At 46.2% G+C, this 27,800-nt stretch overlaps 3 protein-coding genes across 4 annotated transcripts in view; 1 reads left to right on the plus strand and 2 right to left on the minus strand.

Annotated features, from left to right (window-relative positions):
• Positions 1-1,007, plus strand: part of BICDL1 (BICD family like cargo adaptor 1) — a 44,663-nt gene extending 43,656 nt beyond the window's left edge. Inside the window, exon 11 of the mRNA XM_059485091.1 lies at positions 737-1,007. Within this exon, the coding sequence (XP_059341074.1) occupies positions 737-925 (189 nt within the window). The 3' untranslated portion in view covers positions 926-1,007. The remainder of the gene's footprint in view (positions 1-736) is intronic.
• Positions 1,008-6,134: 5,127 nt separating this feature from the next.
• Positions 6,135-23,512, minus strand: RAB35 (RAB35, member RAS oncogene family). 2 transcript variants are annotated; one of them, XM_059484837.1, is made up of 6 exons: positions 23,479-23,512; positions 16,612-16,662; positions 15,728-15,851; positions 9,133-9,257; positions 8,921-9,045; positions 6,135-8,372 (listed from the first exon to the last, which is right to left on the minus strand). In XM_059484837.1, the coding sequence occupies exons 1-6, from the start codon at positions 23,495-23,497 to the stop codon at positions 8,244-8,246; spliced, it is 573 nt and encodes a 190-aa protein (XP_059340820.1). In that variant the 5' UTR covers positions 23,498-23,512; the 3' UTR covers positions 6,135-8,243. The 2 variants fall into 2 exon arrangements, with proteins under 2 accessions (XP_059340820.1, XP_059340819.1); XM_059484836.1 differs by lacking the exon at positions 23,479-23,512 and adding an exon at positions 21,152-21,305.
• A 2,038-nt stretch (positions 23,513-25,550) lies between these two features.
• GCN1 (GCN1 activator of EIF2AK4) overlaps positions 25,551-27,800 on the minus strand; it is a 38,482-nt gene continuing 36,232 nt past the window's right edge. The window contains exons 57-58 of the mRNA XM_059484835.1: positions 26,822-27,040; positions 25,551-26,241 (exon numbers count right to left, since the gene is read on the minus strand). Of these exons, the coding sequence (XP_059340818.1) occupies positions 26,116-26,241; positions 26,822-27,040 (345 nt within the window). The 3' untranslated portion in view covers positions 25,551-26,115. The remainder of the gene's footprint in view (positions 26,242-26,821; positions 27,041-27,800) is intronic.

Raw genomic sequence — 27,800 nt, forward strand, 5'->3', positions numbered from 1 at the left:
TGTTAGCACATTCTTAGTGGCAACAGAACTGGGTAATTATTTTGTATAAAGGAGCTTCACTGTGCAGCAAACATGGACGAAATCAGAGCATTCCTGGTACACCTGAAAAGCCACAGTTCATGTTGAGCTGTCAGTCAGAGCTCCCACTGCTGTGCTGGCTCTAGGGGAAGGAGGGGCTCTAAGGGATGAGCTCAGTTCTGTTTGGTGAGTCTGGTGCAAAGCCCAGGAGGGATCTGGTGGGCCCACACCTGCCCCAGCCCCTCAGCACCATCCCCAAAGCAGCCCCAGTGACAGTGGCCATGCAGCAGCTCTGCCACCCCTGCTGTCCCCAGGTGCACACAGACCTGCTCAGCACAGACCTCCATCCTTCTTCTGGCCTCTGCTTTCAGCTGCATTTGTTCTTATTTATTTCTCCCCAAAGGGGACATCTGCAGGCTGCAGAGGAACGCAGCTTAGGGGCGGCACAGAGTCTCAAACAAGCACAGAGCTCCTGTGCCAGACCACCTGAGCAATCTGTCCCTCAGAACTGTGTGATTGATCTTCCTCACTCCCTGAAAAGCCTCATGGCAGTGGGCACAGCTGAGCCTGCTGTGGGCTGGGGACACAGACCTGTCCCTGCTCCCTCATCCCTGCTCCATCTCATCACTGCACGTTCCATTCCCATTTCAGCCGCCCCGCCCCAGCTCCCCTTGGCATCAGCTGCCACTAACGGCCCTGTCCTGTCCCTCTGCTGCAGGATGACATGCACAGGGTCATTGACCAGCAGCTGATGGACAAACACCCGAAGGAATGGAGCCAGCTTGCTTATTCCTTCTCCAGTGGCGCCAGGCGGGGCGCCAGGCCCTCCCCCAGGCCGGAGCAGCAGGGGGACGAGCCCGGCGGGGCCGAAGGAAACCGGCTCTTCTCCTTCTTCAAGAAAAATTAATTTGAAAAAGAGAAAACTCTCCAACAATTCCTGCTTCAAGATGGGGAGTGGGGCAGCTGCCCAGCTTGCTGATGGACCCAAGTCTGATCCACTGAGTAAAAAAGAAGGGGGCAAAGGAGTTAACCCTTGAGACTCTGCACTATTTACACCACACCTGGTCTGAACCAAATGTTTACATGAATTGGAGATTTGCAAATTGACAATGTGATTCTAGTAGAAAGAAATTTTTCTTATTCTATACATGAAGTGATAAACTTCAGGGTATATTTTAGGCGCTTTGACACAGTCCAGTTTCTGCTGTGAAGAATTCTCTGATTGTCTTAAAAGCATTCTTATGCTGGAGAAGGAAATAAGCAGCCCCAAGACAGAGCAGTGCAGGGGATTGAGAACTTCTGTCACAGCGAGCAGAAGGGGAAGAAGAGAGCTGAATGCAAGAGGACAGAAGGGAGCCATTTGTGTCACCCTGGCAGCTGTGACATCCTTCATCCATCCCACTGAGACTGGAGTCACTCTGGCCCCAGCAATACCATGTTTTGACAGATGTAGCTTTCTCCGTGGTGGAAGCTGAGCCCTCAGTGCAGCTCCTGCCTGGGCACCATCTCCCCTGGAGCTCTGCGTGGCCGTTCACCCTCGCTGGGATCCAGGCTCCTCACAGCTCAGGGCAGGGGACAGATGGGTGGTGTCACTGTCCTCTCCAGCTCCCTCCTGTTACAGAGGTAAGAGTTGCAGGCTGTAGCTACACAGATTTCTCCCCAGGAGACTGACCATCTACAACAGATTACAGACTGGATAAAAGTTGTGCATGTTCAGTCCTGAGGCACCTGCTATTCCTCCAATGGCCAAAAGTAGTTTGGGGGCTTCAGCAAGTCACACACCTTTCCCCAAAGCCATACACATCTCCCAAGCAGAGTAAGAAAACTGGCATTTTAACTGGCTAGGCCCCCAAAAGCCTAACTAATAATTCACTGGAAGCCTACTCCCAATGATGTCAGTCAGTCTCTGACACTGGGTTGGCAGACTCCATCCTCAGAAAGCACACTGGCATCTGCCTTCACTGAAGCCAAAGGCTGTCAGGGTGTCTACAAAGCTCTGGAGAGCCTGCATGTTACTCTGCCCTATGCAGTAATGGTGGCTATAGCCTGACAGAAAGGAGTTTTGTCCCTGCCTGGGGGTCAGTTTCTACTCAGCCCTTCAGTGAGCAGGTAGCCAAAGGTCCTTTGGATCAATGACCAGAGCCTGCTTTGCATGACTTGATCAACAAGAGGGAACGTGGCTTTTTTGGTGTATTCCAGCACACTGCAGTGCTGGAAATCCTGCAATACTCAAGTAGGGACCTGCCCTCTGCACTGGATGGGCACTTTACAGCTCTTCTATCAGTCTGCCATCATAAGCCAGTGAGGAGCACCAGGCTCAGTTCAGAGATGTCCTGCTGCTGTAATGCAATTTTCACACATTCTCCCAGCTCATAATACCCATGGGCAGGCCCCAGTTTGTTTCCTGCTGCTTTCAAAAGGCCACCACCTACACTGTCCCACAGCAGACAGAGCTGGCTGCACCTTCAGCCCTGCCCTGCTCAGCAACTTCGGTGCTAACACACCATCCCACAGGGAGCTGCTATCTCTGCTCACAGGATCAAGCTTTCTGCTAGAACAGGTACCAGTCACCTTCTAAGCAGCAGGTAAGAGGCTGGTGGCTTGGGTTTTAGTGTTATTCAGCCTCCCTGTGGGATAGAACATCCATAATACCTCAGTACAAATAATCCTTTCTGCCTATGAAGATTTGAGCATTCCTGTATTTCCTTGTTACATGAAACCACCACACTGGTATGAGACCATGTTGCACTAAGGCAGCTCTGGGCTGCAAGGAGCAGAGTGCTCTGAGATTGGCCATGATAGTGAAGAGCTGAGTGGTGACACCCATCTACATGAAAGCAATGAACCCTGGACTGCAGAGCTGCTTCAGGAAATGCCTGGGCAAAGCCCCACCAATACAGCTTGATGCTTTTGGGGAAAGGCATCAGGAGCCTCACAGGCAGGGAAGGAAACTGAAACTTGGCCTCTCCTTTCTAGGCGGTGCTCAGCTGTTGAGTATCTGCTTGTAGCCACTTGTGCAAGCGAGGGGAAGGGCTGCAGTGCAGTGCCACATGTCCTCATCCTGCCATCCTGCCTCTACTGTGACTCTGGACAGGGCAGGGACACGAGGCACCTGCTCAGCATCTCCCGCTGCCAGGACTCAGTCACACCCTCATGCATTACCCCAGCCTTGGATCCCTGCAAAAGGAGGCGTGGATGCCAGTGACACCTGTGACACAGTGACACCCATGACACAGTGACACCAGTGACCACTGAGAACGATGCTCTATCAAGGAGAGCCACGTGAACACCTCGGTCCTCAGGGACCTTTCTTCTGCTGTCAATTGTCATTTCCCAGACCCCACCAGCTCTCTTCAAGCCACATGCCCACCATGTGTGGGACTCTACCCCAGCGAGGATGAATGGATGGATGGATGGATGGATTGATGGATGGATGGATGCAATCCTGAGCAAGGGCCTTAAGTTTCCCCATGAAGATGCAGTAATGAGATGAAGAAAGGTGCCTTCTGCTGTATTTGCTGAGGAAAGTGACTCAGTCGGTTGCAGGGGTAGGCACAGCTCATCTCTTCATTTAATGAGAATCCTTAATCCCATAGCAATTTTATTTATTTAACAAGAGTGGCAGAAGAGATTGCAAGAGGAAAGTCTGCATGTTCTAAGGTGCCAGTTGGGTATGGTTTCTTCAAACAAGCCCCTTCACCCTAAAGACTTAGTTGCACTACTAAACCCAGAGATACAAGAGAACTGGGTGCAATGAACTGGACAACACACCAAAGGAGATCTCCTTGTGCTGAGCTGCTACTCCACAGGAACAGACACTGCCTTAACACAGCAGCTAGGTTTTGTCTTCTGTCTTGAAAAACCTCACCCGTATTTGTCACGTTGTGTTTGAACAATGTCCCGACTGCTTCACTCTGTGCTGTCATTAACTCACTCCCCTCCATCCTGTCACAGCCTGGAATCAGCCTTGCAGTGCTGGTTGGAAGACACTTCACGTGTGGCACTTGACTCTTCCAGGACACATCCACGGTGTAAAGGACACATCAGCTCCAGGAGATGAGATGGAGGAAGCACATTAATCCAGCAGGTACTCAGGATCCCAGAGGAGATTTAATGAGTGGGATCAGCAGCTCTAAACACAACCCTCAGCCTTGCTTTTGGGATAATGGTAAATAAAACAGTAGTGCTGCACAGTCACTGTTCAAATATTGCACAGAGAAGAGATGCCTGCTGAGATTAAGGTTACAAAGGACTTTCCCACAGGTAACAGGTGACTCTTTGGGCAAACGTTTGTTACACCAGCCCGAGGGAAAAGGGATCAGTCTCTCCCCTTCCTAAACTCTGCAAGGGAAGCAACTGTAAACAAGGAACAAATGGAAATGAAAGGCAAGTCACTAGCACTTTATCTTCACACAAACTTAGATCAGCAACTTGCCATGGAGATGAACAGTAAATCAAAAAGTTACTGACAACAGAGTCATTTTGCAGAGAGAGCAGGAAGTGAGGCTGCGGGCAAGGCCACATGCACTTGTCCTACTTAGAATGGTAGATTCCAGATCTGCCTCTCCATCAGGCAAACTCTCTACTCCCCACTCGGCTATAAAAAGCAAGATTGTTTGAACCAAAAAGCCAAGAAAGGAAGTGTCTGGGTGCTGCAGCAATGATTCCCTTGGATTGAGAGGGAAAAAGCACACAGCAGGGACAAGCAGAAAGAATGTACCTATAGATATGTACATATACCACAGTGCTGTAATTTTTGTATGTAGCAGTCATGTAAATAAATGTATGGTTTTTATAAGATACATATTATAAAAATCTATAAAGGCATATTTTTAGTAAAAACAATGCTCTACTTCTTTTGTAAATAGTTCTCTTCAGATTAAAGCATCATTTATACAATACTGTCTCAGCTCTCACCACTTTACTGTGCCCAGCAGCAAAACAAGCTCATTTTTTGAACTGCCATTTAACAGCCAACAGCATCTTTGGTGCTGCATCAGCCCATGAAATTCAGCCAGGTAAAGCCCCTGTGCTGTGTGTGCTTAGGGGAGAAGGGGCCAGGGCAGAAACATTTGAAACATTTGCATCTCTTGATGCACAGGAACACCTGAAGGTGGGTAAATCATCCCACCTTCCAGCCACTGCTGTGCTTTACTGCCCTGGGATGGAGGCAGACTCAAACGGGAAGGAGTTTAGACAGCAGACACAGACAGTGACAAACAGCTGGCAGCAGCTGCAGCTCTGGCCATCCACACATCCCCAGGAGTCCCCAGGAGTCCTCTCCAGCTGCTCCTCCCAAAGGGCACAGACACAGCCAAGGCACCTTCCCAGAGCAGCTTTCCATCTCTACCAGCCTGGGCAGGGCAAGGGGGTGCTGAGGGCACAGCCACAGCTGCAGTTCCTGCACAGATTAATGAAACACAGAAATTTGCAGGGAAAGTGAGGAGAGACTCCAGATGATTTTTACTCACCTCAGGAGAAGGAGCTTTCGAAGCTCACTCAATACTTTTTGTTGAGCAGAAAGACAAAAGATTTCAGCACAATCACAGGCATCTCACTTCACACAGAAATAAGTTCCACCTTCCTCTTTCATTCAAACTAAAACAGCAAATAAACATTTGAAAGCATTAATTATGGTTTTTTTTTTAATATCCCCTCTCAGGAAATAACCCTTTACACTCAGCAGCAGAGCTCACCCCTGGCTTGCCACCCTCCACCTCCAGGTGCTGGACAGCAGAGGAAACAGAGCCTCAAAAAAAGATTTGGCAGCTTGTAACCTTTATTTTTAGTTTTTTAAAATTATTTAAAAAGCATAATTAGAAACTTTCATTACAGAAATAATCCTAGCAAACCAGTTAGACATTCCATTGCTCAACATTTAGGAAACTTCACATCAGCACCACTAGAGACACGGTCCCCACCCCTTCCAATTGAACAGTGATGGCAAGAGCAGAGGTAACTGCTCCTCTACAGCCAGCTCTGGGAAAAAAAAAAAAAAAAAGAAATTCCCACTTTAAGCCAGGAAGCTGGACCTGGATTGACAGAATTCCAACCACAGCCACAAAAACCTGGACTCAAAGAGGACCAATTTTTCCATATAAGAGAACACTCCAGGCTTGGGTGCACCATTTCCTCATTTTATTGCATCATTTCCAGTAAATTCAGACACGTTCTTTACTTCTGCCTATATGAAGTTACTCCCTCCTAGATCTGCACACAGCTACCAACAAGATTCCCAAAGTAACAGAGCTGGGCCCCTCAGTCTGCAGGGGGAACCCCCCAGCACAGCTCCAGGGACTGGCCCAGCTCCTCCAGCACACACCACATTCCACACTGGAGAGCAGGCAGGAGGGACTGGTGTGACCAAAGCCACCACTTTGCACAGCCCCTCAACACTGATCAGAGCTCAGCCCAGCAGCACCATCCCAGCTCACTCCAGTTTTGGGTTACCAATGCAGGATATGTGAAGAGAAGAGGTGGGTGAAGGCAGCTGGACCCATATCCCAGCACCTGAACCCATTAAAACCCCACGTGTTGCACATTCATCGTTTGCACTTCGGAAAAAGTCTTTAAAGTGATTGACTGTGATGTGATTGTATGATCAGGGCTCTCACCACAACCTGAAAAATCTAAAAAAATGCAGGCAAAATAAGTGACTAAAATTTAGCCTCTCCTGGAGAAAGGGTGAGGAAGGGAGAGAAGTGGGCTGACTCCAAGCTCATGGACATGGGTGAATCACATCCTACCAAACTAAGGCCAGCAATTCCACAGGGCCACTTACTGGCACATGGAGTATGTCCAACCTTCAAGGCCTTAAAGGAAGTCATACCCTCCATGCCTTTTAAGGTAAAATTATTTTTTAATATTATTTAGGCAATAATTCAGGTGCTGAGCATGTCCTTTCAGCCCAGACATTTGATATTTTAGTTACACACACACATACACTCTCCACCTTTAACTAAATCTATTCAGGCTGAGGAAGTGAGCCCTTGTTTTCCCAGAAAGGCTGACCAGGGCCAGGAAGATGTTGCTGAGCACAGCAAGCCCAGTTTGTTTCCAAGTGTGATCCTCCACCACCACATAACCCAAGCAAGCAAGCTTTCCATGTCTTTGCATTAAAACAGCAGTCCTCTTTCCTAACTGAAGAATCCTGGGAATGATCCTGCAGCTTTCATATTCAGACATCAATAAGAAGAGCTCGATTTTTTTCATGCCTTTTCTCTCTCAAAAACAAAAGCTTTACCACCAAAATTCACATTCGAGTTCAGATTGCCTATTTGTGGACAGGGCAACAAGGAGAAGTTTGGGGTTTTTGGCAGAATCACATGATTTTTGTTCTTCTCAAAAGAAATGGACCCTCACTTAGGACACTGGCAGAACCAGAAGCAGAGGTCAAAGTTGTTAAACTTTGCTTTAAAAAAAAAAAAAGGTTTTATCCAAACAAATCCCACTTCTGCAGGTCAGTTTGTTTTCCAGTATCTTGATACAAAACTACAGGAGAGCACAGGTACAGCTGGGCTGCAGCACAAGGAGGTGAAACCCAAGGATCCAGCCACAAATCTGGATGATGGCAAGCTGAAATTCCAGGCCCCAGCAGCAGCTCCAGCTGCCAGCCCAGGGGCTGGTGAAATGAAACCCCAGGCTCCAGCAGCAACACCTGCAATCCTGGTACCTAGAAAAACACAGCCCGAGCCCCAGGAACAGCCAGGGACTCCAGGAGAAGCCAGGGGCAGCAGATGCCAGCCTGGAGCCCAACAGAAATGCAGCCGGAGGCCCCAGGAAGCAGTGCCAGCCCGGGGCCAACTCAAATTAAGAACTTTTAAACTTTTTCTTTAAAAAGATGAACTCTGCAGTCCATGATTGGTTGACATTAAGAAGGCAGAAGCCAAAGCGACAACAGAGAGGCGAGGCTGGTTAAAGCAATATACATTATATACAAACTCTTGGGTTAATTAGTCCACTTGGTAGGCAACGTCCTTCTTGTCTACAAGGCGCACTGGAATGAGCAGGGGAGGAGAGGGGGGCAAGATTCCATCCAATACCTTCTTGGCACTGCAGTGGGAAGGTGCCAGCGCTTCTTGATAGAAAACATGGAGAAAAAATAATCTTTAAATAACGGCACAAAACTGAGAAAGTCCTCCCAAAGCCTGCCCCAGTGGAATTGCCCGAGTCTAGCTGGAGGGGCTGATCTGTGAGAGCAGAGTCTCTGCAGCAGGGAAGGGGCATTAGCAGCACCGCTTCTTCCTTTTACTGTTCTTCGTTAGCTTCACCACATCGTTCTGTTGCTGCTGTTGCTGCTTTGCTAAGTTCTCTTTCTTTGCTCGCAGGACAAGCTCTGTAATGCAATTAAACATCTGCAAGAGAAACAAGCACACTCAGACCACCCCAGAACTCGGGCTGGCTCCTGTGGGGTGCTGCTCCTTGGAAGCCATTCCCCTTTTCTGTATGTTTCAATAACGTTTCAGAGACCTTCCCCAACCCACTGTGGCCCAAGTGGAAATCCAACACCTTTTCCCAACCCACTCCCAAGCTAAACAGTACCTCGACAGTACAGGACTTTCTCAGTTTTGTTCCTTTTTCCAAACCAGTAAATAAAACCAGGGCAGTTTGGAAATTGAGGCCAGGAGTGAAGCCTGGGCAGTCTTACCTCCTACAAGCATTCTCAACTCTTTCCTGCCTAATACATGAGCACTGCCAAGCTACTGAAAATGCAGTGTAAGCCTCCTTGATTTTGCTTCCCCAACTCTTCCAAAAACAGCTGAATGTCTCTTCTTGACATTTTACCCACTACTTGCAACTCGTACAACCTTTTCTTTCTCAATGGGAAGAATGGAATTTTTATTTCTTCCCATACCATTATCCCTAAATCATTCTATCTCTACTCTTCTGAATATTATATTACCTCTTCCACATTAATATTTTCTTTGGCGCTGGTCTCAAACAATTGGATCTCCATCTGCCCAGCAAATTTATAGGCATCTTCTGTTTCTACCACTTTTCGGTCTGGGTCATCATTCTTATTGCCCACTAAAAAAGGAAAGAGAATAAAAGTCAGTTTGGTATTCCAGCAGGCCAGCCCACTAAATAAGATGCTGTAACTCCCTAATTACCTACCAAGTATCCTGCAGACATCATCACAGTTTTGATTAATTTCATGCAACCACCGTTTTACATTCACAAAAGATTCTGCGCTCGTTACGTCGTAGACAACGATGACCCCGTGTGTTCCTCTGTAATACCTGTGGGGTACAAAGGACAGCAAATGTTAACCCAGGGCATCACCTTCTCTTCCACTGAGCTTCTACAGGATTCCCAACAAATCCTCAAGTTATGGTAATCAAGTGCCCTCAGTTTCTTTCCATTGAGACTCATGCAGCTCTTTTATAACAGCTTGATCCCAGGCTATTCCTCCAAAGCTACAGAGCTCCCTGCTCATTTACTCTACACTAATACATTTCCAAGTCCAAAGTCTTCTAAAATCTTCCTTGTTCAGGTTGTCAAGCCCTTCAAAGATGAATGCTACAGGACCAAAGGCAATGGTACCCCCAGCACATGCTCAGAACTGCCTGTGATGTGATGTGATCCTTGGGGCTGTACAAGCCACATCAAGTTTTTGCAGTAATTCTCTTATCTGTGAACGATCACTTACAGACTAAAATTTCAGCAGATCTCCAAATATACTCAACCTTCAGTCACAGTTCTCTTGAGCTCTCAAAAATTTCTGTCTTGTTGAGCGACTGTGTTCTGATCACACCTTCCTACTCAACAGATCCACTCCATATGTGCATTCAATACACTCTGCTACCTTTAGCCATTAAAAATAAGCTTTATTTCAGTTTATTCCCATTAGTCTTGGGCAACTGGCACCTTTAGATGATGATGCACAAGTCTGATATGCAAGAAAAATATCTGAATTCAGGTTCCAACATTATCACCTGCACGAAGCTACCAAAGACAGACAGTATGTGCACCATGAAAATGCTAAACAGAAAACCAGCAAGCTCTGCCTTCTCAGTTTTCAGCCACAATCACAAGGCTACCAAGTACATTCCCTATGGCAAATTAGGCAGCTCTAACCCAAAAAACAAAAAGTAATTCCAACAGGAAACAGTTAACAGTGAGTCTTCATCAGGATCCATTTTTTGTATTATGTGTAGCTTTCTTCTTTTCCTTTCATCCTCTTCTCTTTCTTCTGATCAATATTAAACTTTTTAATAAAACAAATTCAAGAAACCAGCATACAAAATTGAGGATTTTCCCTTAAATTGTGATAGCATTCCTAGACCTTGCTGTCTTATCACAAGCACTTCTTGCAGTACATCCACTGCACTTCAGAGATGTCCACTGAGACCATTCTGCTCCTCTGTGATTTTTCCAACTCAGCAAACACACCTTTGAACTTCAAAGCTTTGAACCTAACCCAAACACACCTTTGAGAAGATCTCAAAGCTTCAGCTCACTTTGCTACTGAAGTGCTTCAGCAAGTCACTGTCTCTTCCCACCTCCAACCTCATCATCCTTCTCCAAGAGAAGCCACCTCCTTTATGCACCATCAGACTTGCAGAGAGGCACAGAGCACCCCCCCACCTTCCTCTCCTGGGCACATGCAGAAGACACCCAAATACTTCTCCCATGCCATGTTTTACCAGTGATTTATGCTGTGCATTTGCTTCCCTTGGCAAGAACTAACTCAGGTAAGAATTACTTATTCCCAGCCCATAAGAAATTCTGCACTTTCAAATGTTCTACTCCATTCACAGTCAGTTCTTTCAACAACTTCAAAACTTGCTACAGCACTGCATTTGTGCTTTACTTGATTACAACACAACTTTATTCATAACTTGGATCCTTTAGAGGGAAAAGTATTTCATGGCCTGAATCCACATGTTGCAAAAATAACCCATCCTCTCCTGATACTGGCATGCCCTGCACACCGGTTTTGATGAATCCTGTTTTGTGTGACATCAATCCTACCAACACACTGCATTTCTCCACAGCTGAACAATAAAGCAATTATCTTCAAGCTCTCCTATATCATCACCTAATAATCTTTTAATTCAGCAGCCCCCAGGCTGACCTACCACTTCCTCCCCAGCACTGAGCACTGCATTTGCCAAGGCAGCCCTTGGAGAAGCGCGGTGGCTCAGCTGCACCTACGCAGAGCTGCTTCTCTGCTGTGCACACCAAACCCAGCCTGGCATCCCTGTCAGCCCAAGCAGGGGCCCAGCACAGCATCCTGCTGCTCCTACCTTGCCCACGCACCTACATTTTCTCCTGAGCAAAGCACATGATGTCAGGGAGTGGAGAAGGGGCAGCCTGAATGCACCAATCCCACTGCTGACACCTCGTCAGCCCTGCTGCGTGTTGCTCCTGGGATGGGGCTGTGGGCTGGACCCTGCAGCAGAGACCACCACAGCAATGGGAACCCTGCAGGGGTTTGGAGCTCCTGCCACTGATATTGCCACCACCTCATCAGAAATAGCCTCCTTTGTGCAAGACAGCAACCCCTGACTCCTGCTGAGTGCCTACCAGCACTGCTGCTATTTTTGGAAGGGAAAATTGTCTGGCACATCGTTCTAGAAAGGTTGCCAACCCCTCATCTACACTAAAATGTCATTTTCTCTATTGGCTGTTATTACCAAGAGAGATAAGCCTGAGAGATAACACCATGACTACCTGTTATTCTCTAACTCTTAAGTCCCATAGCACACATTTCTTCTCAAAAAGCTGGTCATGCTGTTTTCCATCAGCTGTTAGATGCTCTGCATCCCAGATAACATTTAAGGCTTAACAAGTACAGAGAAGCTTCTCCAACCCCAAATGCAGGACAGTACTAGAAAACAAAATCTAATTTATCCTATCCCATACTTCAACTTCCAGAATGATGCAGTGCAGAATTGCTTTTATAACAGGTTGTGGGCTTTGGCGAGTAGAGAACAGATGGGGCTTTTGGCATTCAGGGAGGAGTAGGTGTAAATTTTGTGCTTTTGGCAACCAAGAGGTAGTTGAGACTTTGACACAAGGGAAAGAATGTCTTATCTCCTTCCCATCCACATTTTTGGGGAAATGGAGACCACAGAAATGAAAGCAGAAGAGACCTGAAGTCCTCAATCTGAGCCTCTCAGTCACAGGCTGATGCTGGCTGTCCTCTGTGTGGTGGGAGTGCTCTGCCATGTACTCTGCAAACCCCCAAAGCCAGAATCTGCTGGTGGAAATACCTTCATGAAACACAGAAAATATGTTCTAGACCAGTTATTCATGTTAAGAGAATCCATGAAAGTATCCTGCTGAGCTGAAAGACAAGCAAACCTCACCTGTGCAACCTTTGGATGCTTGGTGGTAGCCAGCAATCTCCCATACAGTTGGAAGTCCCAAGACCTAGAGGCTTTACATTTAGCTTAGGTGTGGAAAAGGCTTAAGAAAGCCAACAGTTAATTGAAACAAACACCTTACTGCTTGTTGTACCACTAGAATTACCTGGGGATTACCCAAACTCAACATGTCCTTCAGCCAACTGCATCCCCTCCTCACATCCCTGAACACAGCCCTGGGAAACATGAGGGAACATTTGCCACTCATTGGGGCATTTGCTACTGCAAGAAACCAGTGAGAAAGCTCTCAGATTCCCTCAATTGCTTCCCAATATTAACATCTGGAGTTATAACAACCAGCTCCATGGAGCACAGCAGTAGCTAAGATTTAAAAGAGACACTATGTTGGTCCAGTAGGACCTATATGTTGTTTTTTTTCAGGAAAACATTTAACTGCCAAATGTGGAAAGACAGGGCACTGGTTTTTAATCCAGCTTCTTTGTTCATATTTCACTACTTTGTAGCACACATTTCCTTCCTTTTTTCATTCATCTAGAATTCTAACCATTTCCAGAGACTTCTAATAATCTGGTTTCATACTCATCTTTCTCAAGTTCTTGGAAGCACATCTATTGTCAGTCAGACCAGTCTTTTAACTCCTAGCCTTTTAGTCATAGCTGCTTTACAATACACAGCAATTGTATCATCTCCAAGATCTTATCCCTCTCTCAAACATGCCATTCCACAGGAAACCATGGCAGAAGGTCCCTCTGCTATCACTATTCATCCTGAGCTGGCATCTGACAGCCATTATGTAAAGCTTGAATCCTAAACCCACAGTCCTGAATCAGGACAAAGTAGTCCTGTCTACAAGAGGAAATCAAGTACAGGGACTGGCTGCTCATGCATTTTAAGTATTCTTGCTAATACAGCTGCATCCTGGCATGCTAAATCCCTGGTGAATTTAAATCAAATTTAATTTGGATGACATTCCATGGCAACCAAATTCACACAGATCAGCCTCTCCTCCCAGAAGGCACCAGCTATCCCAGTATTTCCACATTTAACAGACAATAAAACCAGCTGCCTTTATACTTCCTAGGCTGAAATTTTCTTGAGCTTCTGTAGAATACTCCAGACCAACTTGATGTCTGTTCCTCAACAGTTTTATTCTGCTTTTCAGCTTTTGACTGTAGCTACAGGCACGTGAAATCAAACCACTACAACCTTTTAATGTTTCCCAATTTTCCACTATTAACTTCCTACCACCTCTACCATTTTGCAGTTCTAAGTCCACACAGCAGCACTACCAACCTATTACTGTAATTACCAGATGGGCTCTAATTTCAGGCTTGCTTGCCAGGCTTGGCTCAACATCAATCTGAACTCTGCCTTTCACTGTAAAGGGACTCCCTGACCTACTGTAATACTGAAGGAACACCTTTTATATTCTAAACTTCAGTCTAAACCTAAATCTAGTCAAAGACTAGGCAGACTACTATGTTCTGTTGACAGGGCACTCACACTCCACCCATGATTTGATGACCAAGCCCTTTTGTAAGAATAAGCAAGGTTACTTGATTTGTCAGTTAGTTTAGGATTAATAAATCAGTTACACTACCACTTTGCCAATTAATTAAAAAAAAAAAAAAAACAAAACAAAACAAGCCAGCCAGAACCATTTCTAAAATTTAACTTTCGTTATGGCCTGGTTTTATAGGTGATATGATTAGGAATGCTAGACAGGCAGAGACAACCAACATAGCAAGAGGAGCCCTCATCCCACTATAATCAGCATTCCCAAAGCTTTTTCCTCAACACTTCAAATGCACTTGGGCACATGAACTTCTTTGCACAAAACTGCAAAAAATGCAGATTTTTCCCTGGCCATGGAGTTACCACTCAGTAACTACGAGAACCCTAAGGCAGAAACCCCAAACGGTGAGATCCCCCCCAAAGCAAAATATGCCCCACTTGGGGTAAAAAGCAATGCAAAAGGAAGTAGCAGCAGAATTCCAAGAGGTCATGGCATAAATGCCTCAAACCATTTCATGATCTATTTGAAATATTAATGAAGAAAAGAATTTCCATAAAACACTGCACAAGGTCCGATCCGCCGCTATTCCCACTGACAGAGGAATCCTTTGCTGGTGTCCCCGCTCAGTGCTGGACACACCATGGCTTTCTAAGCTGGCTGGCATCACCCCAGGACCCAACGCTCGTTCCTGAGCCCAGGGAATCTGCAAACAGGAAGGCCATTTGCTGACTCAGCACAATCAGGGCTCTCTGACTCGCCTGTCACAGCTGACAGGGCTGCAGCACTGCACGGCTGCCTCCCCCTCACCACTTCCTTCCCAAAACTGCCTGCAGCCTCCAACAAGAAGTGATGTCACACACAGGAACCCTACAAGAGGCAGCTGAGTTTTTTTTCAAGCTAAACACTTCAGAAACAATGGAAGTAACCCAGCAATATCCGTACAGGAGTGCAGAGGAAAGGGGCGGCGCACACATCACGGTCAACTTTGCCATTTCTAGACATAACACAGATGTAACCAATCTCATTATTTTCAGAACTGAGCAAATTAATCAATTCATCAGCTGAAAATTATCCTCCTCTCGAGTAAGAGCCAAAGGAGAAGTGAGTCATGAAAGACCAAGTGAAACACATGGATCTTCCAAGAATTATTTTGGTTAAAACCCAAGGAACAAAAGTTCCATTTCCAAGTGCACTTTTCCCTTTTCCCCCTGTGAGCAGTCCACTTTTACTGCAATCAGTTTACAAACACATTTTATTCTTAGTTCCCACCACCGCAGCTCTAGGTGTGGTTTCTTCAGGAACAGGAAAAGCTCTGCACATGCTGTTCAAAAGGACAATGAGTTTGAATCTGAATTCCAACGAAGGAAAAGGTTAATATCATGTGGGCGTCTGCTTCAGCAGAACTCCACATAAAGATAGCTGCTGAAGCATTTGTCCTAAAGGAAAACCAGGAGAAATCCTACTCTTCAATCTTCAAGCTGTTCATTAGTTACATGACACTGGCAGAGAGTCTGCACTCTGTGCTTCTGCTGTGCAGTCAATCAGAGGACAAACCTGGACAGGCACTGAGACAAGCTGTCTACTACATGCAGACTAATAACTCCAGTTCTACCAGCAGAGGAATAAGACAAAGCCACCACAGAAATGCACAGAAGGATGAGGAACTCTGAAATCCCAGTTCCAAACCTTGCCAGAATATCACCAGCACAGTCAGTTCTGACAGAGCTGAGAGAAGTTTCACTGTACAGACCACACAGCTCTCATTAGTTAATCAACTCCAACACTTCAATAGCTAAACCCCAAGCCTGGCCCATGAGATCCAGAGCCAGAGCTGCCCAGCACAAAGGCTGGTGTTACTCACGTTGATGTAATAGTCCGGAAGCGTTCTTGGCCAGCTGTGTCCCAGATCTGGAGTTTCACCTTCTCTCCGTTGATCTCAACTGTCCGGATTTTAAAATCCACCCCAATGGTGGTGATGTAGCTGCCTGGAGGGAAAGTGTGGGTAAGTGAGAACCTAAGGCTTGTTTATTTTGGATGTCCCAAAGCACATTTCTTGAACACTACTTGGCAGCAGCTCTCAGACTGGAGAGGAGAATAAAGTTCCCCATATCTGCTTACTGTTTAAAATGCCTTATATCATGCTGATTTACATATTTTTGTCTGTACCTAACAGCTTTTCTTCCTAGCCATAAAACCACTTCTCCCATACCACCTTTAAAATTAACAGCTCAGTGTTACAAAATAAAATTATTATTTTTCTATCCCATTGATCAAGAGTATACACCCAAATAACTCAAAAAAAAGACAGTAACTATGAAAGCATTTCACTTGTGAAAATCTTGAGACAACACTTTGCTTTAAATACTTGTGGAAACACTTATTTTGAATGCAATCCTTATTTTGAATACTCTGTTCTAGGAGTTTCCTCCCAATAAATTGGTTATATCACAAATGTTAAGTGGTTTACCACAATACTTAATCAATCTAAATCCCAAATGGCTAATAGGAAGTCTGCAGAGTATAGCACAACCAAAACCACCCAAGCTGTTTCTGGAACCACCTCAGTATTTCAATACTCAGCTGCAAGTGAAGATCAGGCAGGATGGCCTGCACAGGCTTTACCAAGAGATGCAAAGTTAAAATATGATGTATTCCCAGCACAGCTATCAGTGGGCAAACACAGATTCCTTACAACCAGCAGCAAACCTAGAGCATTTCACTTACTGAAGGAAACAAACCACTCACCTGAGAAGGTATTATCTGCAAAACGTAACAGCAAACTGCTCTTGCCCACACCTACAACAAACAAACACAGCAATACAGTCATCCTGGGGGGCAGGGACATAACAATGTTTTATCCACGTATTGCATAAAAATCAGCATATCATTCAGTACCATCCACCTTAACTATTCATCTCCACACTCTCCTTGGAGATTTGACCAAGCACAGGATGCTCCTGGTAGCAGTGCAGGGAGGGGGACTTGTGCCCTCCCTCCTCCAGCCCTCAGCAAACCTCCCAACAGCAGCTTCTGAACTGTGGTCAGTTCAAGAGGTCAGAGAAGAATAATAACTAAAAGCAAGTTCACAATCAGTAGGCTTACATCTGCTAGGGAGAGAGCCAAAGCTGAGCATGTCCTGTGAATTAACAAGTGCTCAGAGCAGTGCTCTGAATTCAGCACTATTGAATTCCACTTGCACATCGTGTGTGACGTCAGTAACAGCACTGCCTCCCTCCCGTTCCGTTCCGTGTGGAATTCAGACTGCTCCGACCATCACACCGGCTCGGTACTCCAAAGCTCACATCAGCATGGCCACAGTGCAACAGCAATTGGGAATCACTGTCCTGTACTGCCATCCAAAACAACCTTGCTCCACATCTCACAGGAAGGACACACACCTTTCTGAAGCTGTCCCTGTTGCCAAAATGTTCCATGAAACATTCCTCTAAATGCTTTGAGTAGCTCTCCATCCAGGTTTTCCATAACTGATTGTTTGCACCCTGATCACACCCTGCTGCAGGGAAGCATTTTTCACAGTGCTTCAGACAAGAGCTGTAAGAAACTCATTCCTGCACACCCACCCAAGGGAATCTGGCTATCTAAATGCCTCCACGTTGTTATCTCTGCATAACATCTCTGCTGTTAATGACCCTTCCTCCCCAAAATAAATCTGCTATGGCATGAATAGGAACTTCAGCTTCACCAAGGTAATTATCTATTAAATCTTTTCAGGTAGAAATTATCCAATGCAATTATTTTGATGATACATAACTTGCAAGTTCTTCTTAAGAGAAGACCTATGCAAAGGCTATGCAGAACTCCAGTAGTTCTCAGCTGCTGGCACGTGACAACAGCTACCAACAAAAAATAAAAACCAGCCTAAAAATCTGCACGATTACAGTAAGCCAGGTCTCATTTGCAAAGAGTTCAAATCACCAGCCATCTGGAGAAGCCATGCTCATTCCTCATTGCTACCAAGCTAAGGAGGAAAAGAGGAAAGGAACTAAAAAATACAAAGCTACAGCATGCGTATCATCAATACATCTGAGCTCAAAAAAGGTAGCAGAGCAGTTCCTGTACTTCAGAGGACTGGTTATTTAGCAAGAATTAAAGCTCTGCAAATACCGGTCAATTAAGAAAAAATAAGAAATTAAGAGAAAACAAGGATGTTTCAGCAGCAAGTGCTGTGCTTCTTGACCAGGCAGCCCTGGCCTTCAGCTCAGTGAAAGGCAAGGAGGAGCCAGAAGCCACAGACCTGTCAGACACAGCAGCATGGCCGAGCTCCGGCGGCCCTGGGCGATGCTGCAGAGCTGCACGTGACACTGCCCTGTCACACTGCCCTGTCACACCGCTCTGCCACACTGCCCTGTCACACCGCTCTGCCACACTGCCCTGCCACACTGCTCTGCCACACTGCCCTGTCACACCGCTCTGCCACACTGCTCTGCCACACTGCCCTGTCACACCGCCCTGTCACACTGCCCTGTCACACCGCTCTGCCACACTGCCCTGTCACACTGCCCTGTCACACTGCCCTGTCACACCGCTCTGCCACACTGCCCTGCCACACTGCTCTGCCACACTGCCCTGCCACACTGCCCTGCCACACCGCTCTGTCACACTGCCCTGCCACACTGCCCTGTCACACTGCTCTGCCACACTGCTCTGTCACACTGCCCTGTCACACCGCTCTGTCACACTGCCCTGCCACACTGCCCAAGCTGCACTGCCCTGCCACACTGCCCTGTCACACCGCTCTGTAACACTGCCCTGTCACACTGCTCTGTCACACTGCTCTGTCACACCGCCCTGTCACACTGCCCTGCCACACCGCTGTCACACTGCCCTGCCACACTGCCCTGCCACACTGCCCTGCCACACTGCCCTGCCACACTGCCCTGTCACACCGCTCTGTCACAGTGCCCTGTCACACTGCCCTGCCACACTGCTCTGTCACACTGCCCTGCCACACTGCCCTGTCACACTGCCCTGCCACACTGCCCTGCCACACCGCTCTGTCACACCGCTCTGCCACACTGCTCTGTCACACTGCCCTGTCACACTGCCCTGCCACACCGCTCTGTCACACTGCTCTGTCACACTGCTCTGCCACACTGCCCTGCCACACTGCCCTGCCACACTGCCCTGTCACACTGCCCTGTCACACCGCTCTGTCACAGTGCCCTGCCACACCGCTCTGTCACACTGCCCTGCCACACTGCCCAAGCTGCACTGCTCCCAGCAGGCTGGCAGCTCCCAGAGGGAAGAAAGCTCCCGAACTCAGGAAGTTCTGCATGCTCCCAGTGACAACGATCTCACTAAACAAACCCTGCCTCTGACCCACACTGTTCACACAGAGAAACCACACTCTGGGTGACCCCACACTTCCCACACAGAGCTGTTTGAAGATCTGAAGACAAGGCTTGCAGGGCTCTCAGTTTCTTGAAGACAGCAAAACGAAACAAAACAAAACAAAAAAAAAAAAAAAAAGGCCTATTGACTTTGCACAATTAAAATTAAAAGTATATTTCAGTGTCAGACAAGATTCTAAAACCCCCATCTTACTGAACAGTAGAGTAAATTAAAGAAGCAGATGCAAAGCACAGATCATCTGTATTATTTTTAAATATCTGGCACAGCTGAAATCACCAGCAGCTTTTCAAGATGACCTGTTCTAAAAACACACAAACCTACTACCCCTCTGACAGATTTGCATACAAGGGAAAGCAGATGAGACAGATTATCCTATCCAGTAACAGTCCACTTCCTATTGCAGGGAACAAATGTCAATAAACAAGGCAAGCAAACTGTTTCGTGCAAGCAGGGGCAAAGCCATCCTGTTGGGGTTAGCAAAAACAAAACCAAAGAAAAATCAATAGTCAAACTACATAGTGAGATTTAATTACAGCAGAGAACCACAGGCAGTGACAATTCTCACAACACTCCTTTCACTGGATACACTACAGGGATTTCGCTCAAGAAGACTGAGCTGACAAAATTTAATTGTTTAAAATGAGAAGTCTTCCTCGGAGTTTTCACCATCCTGTTTATCTTGCCTGAACAGTCTTGGAACTCATCAGCAACCAACAAAGCCACTGCTCTACTCAGAATGCAGCATTTGGTTGTAATAATCCAAGGCTCCCAGAACTGCCTGGGGTTTAAGCTGCTCTGAAGCTGTTGTCCTGTCTCCCTCCTTAGATCCCTTCATGCAGACACAGTTTAGTGTAGAAAAAACAATTTTTTGCATGAAGCTAAAGCTTCTGAAGGTGACAACTGCCAAGACCGTGCAACATTAGCCTTTCATCAAGAGCTGTGCCTCGCTGCATGCCGGGACCTGCCGCCCCAAGGACCACACCTCTGCTAAAAGAAGAGGGTGGATGCACCCTTCTCCAGTTTATGGAAATTCAGCTGTAAGCCGCTGGAGTGCTACCAACACCGAGCTGCAGGGACGGCAGCAATCCTCCCAGCCCCAGTCCAGACCAAAGCACCAGACACTGGCACAGCTCACACGCTCAGCCCTCCAGAAGTTTCTGAGGTTGCTGAAGTATTTAAAGGTCCATTTTCAAAAAAACCTCAAACTACGCCTTTATGTCCTCTTTTTAGATATTTGCATCCTATGCTACAACAAGAAGCACTCAAAGCTACCAGCTCTTCCAGGATTCATTTAAAAAAAATAAGGAACTCTAGAACTGAGACTTCAGGCTGAAGCACAAAAGAAGACTTCAGGAATAATAATTAAGATAATAATGACTGTTAAAACGTACTAGCTGCCACACTGGAAACAACAGTCCTTAGGGCAGCCAGCCCTTCCCATCGATCCCTAAACCGCCTGTCACGGGGGCAGGGAATTCCCTGCCCATCCCAGCAACAGATTAGTGGGCGCCGTCAAAACATGCGCTCGCCAAGGTTGATGCCGGCAGCACCGCCGGTGCTGTCCTGGCTTCTACGTGTCTAATCTGCCTTTTCCCAAACCCAGCCAAGCTATTTACCATAATATCCTGCGGTAGCCAGTTCCGCAGGTTTATCAGATAAAACCTCCCGAAGCCCAAGCGAACGCGCCCCGCCATTCACGCACAGCGCGGGGTCCCGGCTCAGCCCCGCGCCGCGGCACCGGCACCACAACGCCGCGGCTGCCCCGGGCGGAGCAGGCCGCCCGTCCCCGGCTCCCCCGCGCCGCCCGCCCCGGCCCCGGCCCCGCCGCCGCACTCCGGCCCCTCACGGCCCGAGGGGCGGCCACACCGCCAGCGGCCTACCCACGCCCCCGGGCCGTGCCGCCCGCGCTCACCGCTGTCGCCGATGATGAGCAGCTTGAAGAGGTGGTCGTAGTCCCGGGCCATGGCCGGGGCGCGGCCGCGGGCGGCGGAGCGGGCGGGGGGGGGGCGGGGGGCGGCGGCGGCTCCGGCCGGAGCCACTTCCCGGACAAACAGCCGGAACTGACAGCGGGGCCGCCGCCGCGCATGCGCCGGGCCGCCGCCACGGGCGGCCAGCTCCCCCGCCGCGCCTGCGCCGGCCCCGCCCCGCCCCGCGCGCGGCTGCGCGGGAAAACGGCCGCGCCCTCACGCGCCCGCGCCTGCGCGCGACGGGCGGCGGTTGAGGCGGGCGGCGCGCGCCGGCGGCCATGGCGGGAGCGTGGGAGACCCGCCGCCCTCAGCCGCCCTCAGCCGCCCTCAGCCGCCCTCAGCCTCCCGCCGTCCCCCGCCGCCGCTCCGCGGGAACCTTGTCCTCGCCCCCGTGCCCAGACACCGACAGACCGCCGTCGGGCGCGTGCTTCCCCCCCAGTTCCCCTAGGTGCTCGTGTGAGGACGCGGCAGAAAGCGACGCTGCTCCCATTAAAGTGTCAGAGGCGTGAGGGAGCCGCAGCAGTCCCAGCCCTGCTCCAAAGGAGCGATTTGTGTAGGTACAGGAACAGTCACCAGCGCAGCCCAAGCCGCAGGTGAGGAGCCCCGCAGCAGTGATAGGAAGTGCCCAGGTGTGTGTCACAGGCCTGGCAAGTCAGGCCAGTCTGAAATTAAATGCCTGGGGTTTTTTAATCCACAGATGTGCCGGTGTATGGCTCGGGAAGGGCCTTGACCTCACACCCATCTGCAGCTGTGCTTGCACCATCCCCAGCCACATCTGCAGTTCAAAAGCACTCCCAGCAGCCTGAGTGGTTTTGTTATCAGTTGCACAGACATTGACTACACAAATTCTGCCGGACTATGGTCACTTTTTAGGTGATTGCCACTTCTAAGTGGAGACATGGCACAAGAAAAGTGCTGGGGTTTTGCTCTGATTAATTTTTCTTAAAACATTCTCACTGGTACTTGAACTCCTGAGATCAAGTTGAATTAGTTAATGAAACCTGTTACTAACATGCATTGTCATCCCGATGGGAAGAGGTATGTTAGCACTAAATAAATTATTGTTACGGATTATAAATTAATCTGTATTAGGAATAAATTGTTCCCTGTGAGGGTGGTGAGGCCCTGGCATAGATTGCCCAGAGAAGCTGTGGCTGCCCCATCCCTGGATGTGTCCAAGGCCAGGCTGGGTGGGGACTGGAGCAACCTGGGATGGTGGGTCATGTTCCACTTAATTATAAACCTTTCTTAACCTTGAAAAACACATTATGGTTTTCAAAGTTCACCTCGTCAAGGTCCTCACATCCTGCAATCCACCCATGTGACCTTCAGCTCACATTCACTCTGCAACTCATGCATTTTAAACACCACATATATAGATATAGATACAGATGTATGGATGATGATATAGATATAAATTATATAGATATAGATACAATGTTGCACTGGGGCAATCCAGCACCAGGGTAACTGAGGACACTGTAGCTGCAGGGAAATCCCTTGAATCCAGCACACAAACCACCAGCTCAAACCCAAAATGACAGTGACTCCTATTACTTCTATTTTTAAGCTCATGAAACTTCACCATGTGAAAAGCGTGAAGTGTCATGATGTTACCAAATAAAATGGACAGTAAGAACTGTGACTAATCAAAAAAAAATCAAAATATTTGCATATTTTATGCTTTTACATTTGTCTCTCTTCCATTGTAGTTTTTAGCACCTTGTAAATTTAAACTTCTCTCATAAATTATTTTTTTATCTCCTTGAAATACGCACAGTTCAGCTGTCACTCAGAGACAGCTGCTTGACAGTTCAAAGATATTATTACCATCAGTTGTAGGGAAAAATTATCTTCTACTGACAACTGGTATTTTTAAGACATTTGAAAATGAGAAAAAAATTAATTCTTTAGTCTCCAAGTTGGCACAATCAATTTATCAGCTTCATGTTGTGGCAAAAATTATGGGTATTTTATCTCTGATATATTAATACTGCAGTGTAGAAATAGTTTAGCAAAAGTAGCTATCAAAATCCAAATCAAGTGTTTCCCTGAGACTGAAAAATCAGCATATTCTCCACAAATGTAAGTGAATCCTGCCTTTTACTCCTCCCTCTCAGGAACTAAGCTCAGTACAGAAATTCAAGTGCTGTTTGGGAAAATGAATGAGTTTTTCCACTTGCTGCTACCTAAGTTGGAAATACAAATCATCAAAATAATAGAATATCTTTTTGGCTGAAATGAACAAGTGAATAAAAAAGGCTTCATTTACCTGCAATTTTCTTTCCCATGTTTATGTGGAGCAGCAATTGGAATCAGAATAGCCAAGGTGCCCATGATCAAGAGCTGAAACAGGCATTCTTCACCAAAACTTGCCATTTTTTCATTCCTTCCTGGCTGCAGTGACGAGTGATTCCAGTACAATCACTGAGATTTTTTACACCTTCTTAGTAGGTTTTGAGTGGCATCAAATTTTGTACACGTTTCAGGGCAGAGGTTTCTGCATTGCATGGTTTAACTGCTGTTCCTGGGATCCCAAAGCACAGCTAATTCATCACAGGTGAAACTCATTCCAGTGCCCCAAGCTGCCAAATCTTTAAGAGCATTTAGCTGAGTTTTCACTCTTGAGTATTACCAACTCAGTGCAAAATATGTAGTTTTAAGATGATTTCAGATTCACAAGTATTTTGAAAGGCAAAAATCAGAATTAAAACCCACCTTCAAAATGCAGCTAAATGTGATGAAATAGAACACAATTTCCATCAGACCAACTGGGAAGCACTGCAGTTTTGTAGAAATGTCTAATGCATAAATACAAGATTAGAGATAATTAACTAAAGAGCCATTTTGTAGCTTGGCTTCATAGCTGATCACAAACTAAACATGTCCACAACATTGTGGTGTTGCAGCGAAGGAACACCCAGACCTTGTGCTGGGGTGGACAACTGAGTTTGTTGTGTGGGGCTTGCAGAACAATTCCGCAGGAGACCTCGAGGCAAGGAGGAGTCAGAATGAAACCAACATGAGGGGCAGCAGTGTAAGTTTAGAAAACATGGAAATCTCTAAGGAAATACATAGAGAACCTAAATTTATTTCATCCAGGGTGAGGACACTGAAGTGATGATGCAGTTGCTGCTGAAATGAACTGTTTTCAGTGTCTGTGGGAACAGGACAGGCAGCAATGGGCTCAAGTAGCACAAAGGAAGACTTTTTCTTCAGACATGAGGTAAGTTCTGACAGTCTGGTAAGTTCATATAACAAAATAGATGGCAGTGAGAGGTTATGGAATTTCCATGCTATAATGCTGTATAAATAATTGTGTGGCAGTCAGCTAGGAATGGTTCAGTGGGAGCTGAGCCTATCTTAGGTACAGGGTAAAACAGCTGATTTCCCCAGTTCCTTCCACTAACTCCTACAGCAAATCTGGTGTCAGGATGTTACACCACAGGCTGGGAACTGACACAGCACCAAGAACCTTTTGTCAGATTTTTGTAATTATGACCAGAACAAACCACAGCACTCCCCAATACCTGCTCACTATTGTATCTTGCTGATTGAGGTATGAATATCATTAAAATGTTCTTGTGTTTGCTGCTACTGCCATAACAATCAGAAAATTGCTTCTAGCAGAATGTGTGTTCCCATGGGGGTCCACCTCATGCTCTCCAATTCTATGTGTGTTGTGTTCTCCCATCATCATGGTTTGAGCCATCCAGAGTTACAAGCAAGGAAGATTACACACACACACCCCACCTACATGAAATAACAAATCTTAAGTGCTCTGTCTTCTCAGGTGCAACCAGCTTCTGTGAGTTTCGTAAAATAGGTAAGGCTCACATAACTATTGCTCTACATGAAATGTAAAGCTCATTTAGCCTTCTAAAAATTTGTATTCTGCAACAAGATTTTCAGTATTTCCATCAAGTGACATCAAATCTACTAGTAAACTGATTTTTTTTTTCAAGAGAGATATATGTGGCCAGGTAAAATAAAATACTTTCTTGGAGCAGCACAACTCATGGACCAAAAGACCTAAAGCCAAGTATTTTGTGAAGCCTTTGAAGACATAAATACAAAGGACTTTTTGTGAGTTGAGTAACTAAAAAGCTGTCTGTAGTCAAAAATACTTCGGAAATTAACAGGAGTAATAATTTACAAATTTCATTAAATGTCAGTTCTGGCTTGGCTTTAAACCCTGTCTTGCCTCAGTTCTGCAAAAGGTTTTCACAGATCACAGCACTGTCCACTCTACAAACTGTATGCCCTAGAACAAACAGGCCTGAAAAGTAAATCACAGTTTGTTGACAAATGCATTTGTAAAAAGAACAGTTTACATCAGAAGGATCAAAGTCAGAGCCTTTATTAAATGTTCCTTCTCTAAACAGACTGCATTTAATCCCCCTTTCGCATCTGTGATTTCTAAGGCTATTTTAAATACTCCGTTTTACAGGGATTTTCAGTCTTCAGAACCGTCACAAGCAGCAAGTTAGCAGTACACAGAAACAATACAACTGAACTTTCACTGAGTTCTATTCCTGCCTCCCAGGGGGTGTGCAAAAACCAACAATACCTCCAGTAGTGGAGTTTCTGCACAGACCCTGGAAAGGAAATAGTTGTCACCAGAGATTAAGCCTGATGTGCTCTAGCCACATCTCACAACTGGCCACAGCTGACCAGTATTGGTTAGTATGTCTGTTTCAAAAAGGGGACCAAATTTTTAATTTTCATCTAGTGTGGGTCTAATTAAGGCTATTCTGGTATATTTGATACTAAAATACTCTCTGGGAGTCCTTTTCATGAAATCCCATCAGAACTAACATTTTCAAAAATGAAAACATTTATAATAGGTGTTGGAGTTGAAATGCTGATGCAGCGGTTGGTTCAGTGTTTCCTGGTCTTGGGAGCTTTATCACGTCAGGATAGTGTCATCGATCTGTTCCTCAGAGTCAGCCTGGCCAGCCAGCTTCCGCAGGGACCTCCTGCAGCTTTCATTGAGAAGCTCCAGGCTGGCAGCATCCAGAATCTTGGAAACTGACTGTGGAAGGGAGACAGCAACAGTTACCAACTCCTTACAGCACCCCGTTCAAAATCAGAGTGAATGCCTTACACACTGTATCAACTAAAATCTTTCAAACATCCCAAAAGTCCCCCCCTGGTTTTACAATTCCAGATGTGTGAACGATCCAAAAGCAGGTCACACTTAGGTCTGGAAATGGATGCATGAAGTGGTCTATCCTAAATACTTCCTAGCACCACTGTGATCATCCAAGCAACCAAAGCAATGAACTGTCAGTGCCAGCTGAGGGAACTCAGCACATGCAAGGCTTAAGGGGGTGTGTTAAATGCCTCAATTCTATTAATGCTGCACTGTAAGGTTGTACAGAACAGGTGCTGCTAATTTCTTCAGAGCTTAGCATGAGAATGCTGCTGAAGATCTAAAAGAAAATGGGAATGTCTCACTTAATCCTCAGAATGTGCTGGAAGTCTCTCATAAGAGAGACTTCTCATAAGAGACTTCCAGCACATTCTGAGGCTGCAGGCACCTCACAGACAAATGCAGAACAGGGTGACACAGCCTTACTACCAACAATTATGGTTTTTTATATGTCTCATACCTCAAGCACTTCTTCACCCGCTCTCATCTTCAGGAGGTTGACAATAGCCTGGTCACTGTAGGCTCTTACACTGGTGTTTTTGTCTTTTGTGTTGTCCAGAAGTGCTTTGAGAATTGGTTTAATTGTCTGAGTATCCAGTGGGGGAAGATGGCTTTTATTTGCCCACCAAATCATCTTTTCTGCAACTAACTTTATGTCACTGGATGAGTTCTGAAGACACTGAAGGAGACAAAGATACACTTACATTCAGATATTCCAAGAACATATATTTAAAGCAGCTGTTAATTTTTTTCCTAATTTAAGTATTTAAAACTGTGCTAAGAAAAGCAAACAGTTTTCAACTCACAGGTACACAAGATACACACTTGTTACCAGTTAAGTCTGACTAAGTTGTGTAAGAGAAGGTCAAACCTTGAAAACAAGACAACTTTTCAGTAGAAAATTTCTAAATATATAGTTGATGACAGTATCACATGTTCATCTCAACTGTCTCAGGAAACAACAATGACCACTAAGTGCAGAAAAGCTGAAAGTGTCAGCACCTCTACAACACACTCAGCAACAACAGCCAAGCCAGTCTCTGGTTGGAATCCTGGGTGCATTTGAACAGGGATTTCACTTCAAAATTCAAAGAATAAGAGTAATCTGTATTTTAACCTTAACCCATTTAAAGCATGAAAGCTAAGTCTGAATGTCAGGTGCATTATTAATATGGTGATAAAGGTTTTGTGGCAACTGTGGTATTTTATATTTTAACACAATACTATTATATTAACATAAAAAACTTGGACTTCAAACAAAAAGTCTCCTTTGAAGAATGTTGGCTGTATCATGTCAACTTGGCATGTTTGGTAGTTCTTCAAGTAAATTGCAAAGAAATGTAAAACCTGAAAATGTAACATGCTGCAGCATCACCCCTCTCTATCTATCCTTGTCTACCAAGAGGGATGCTCAAGTGTATTGTGGAGTTTGGGGAGGT

Source organism: Ammospiza nelsoni, chromosome 18, assembly GCF_027579445.1.
Source record: "Ammospiza nelsoni isolate bAmmNel1 chromosome 18, bAmmNel1.pri, whole genome shotgun sequence".
In the NCBI taxonomy this organism is placed as follows: Eukaryota; Metazoa; Chordata; class Aves; order Passeriformes; family Passerellidae; genus Ammospiza; species Ammospiza nelsoni.

Coding starts and splice junctions, on each gene's coding strand:
- RAB35 (XM_059484836.1), bottom strand. CDS start 21,203: ATGGCCCGGGACTACGACCACCTCTTCAAGCTGCTCATCATCGGCGAC. Junction 15,852..16,611: donor TGCAGATAATACCTTCTCAG/GTGAGTGGTTTG, acceptor CTTTCCCTCCAG/GCAGCTACATCACCACCATT. Junction 8,373..8,920: donor AAAATATTAATGTGGAAGAG/GTAATATAATAT, acceptor TTTCTCTTGCAG/ATGTTTAATTGCATTACAGA.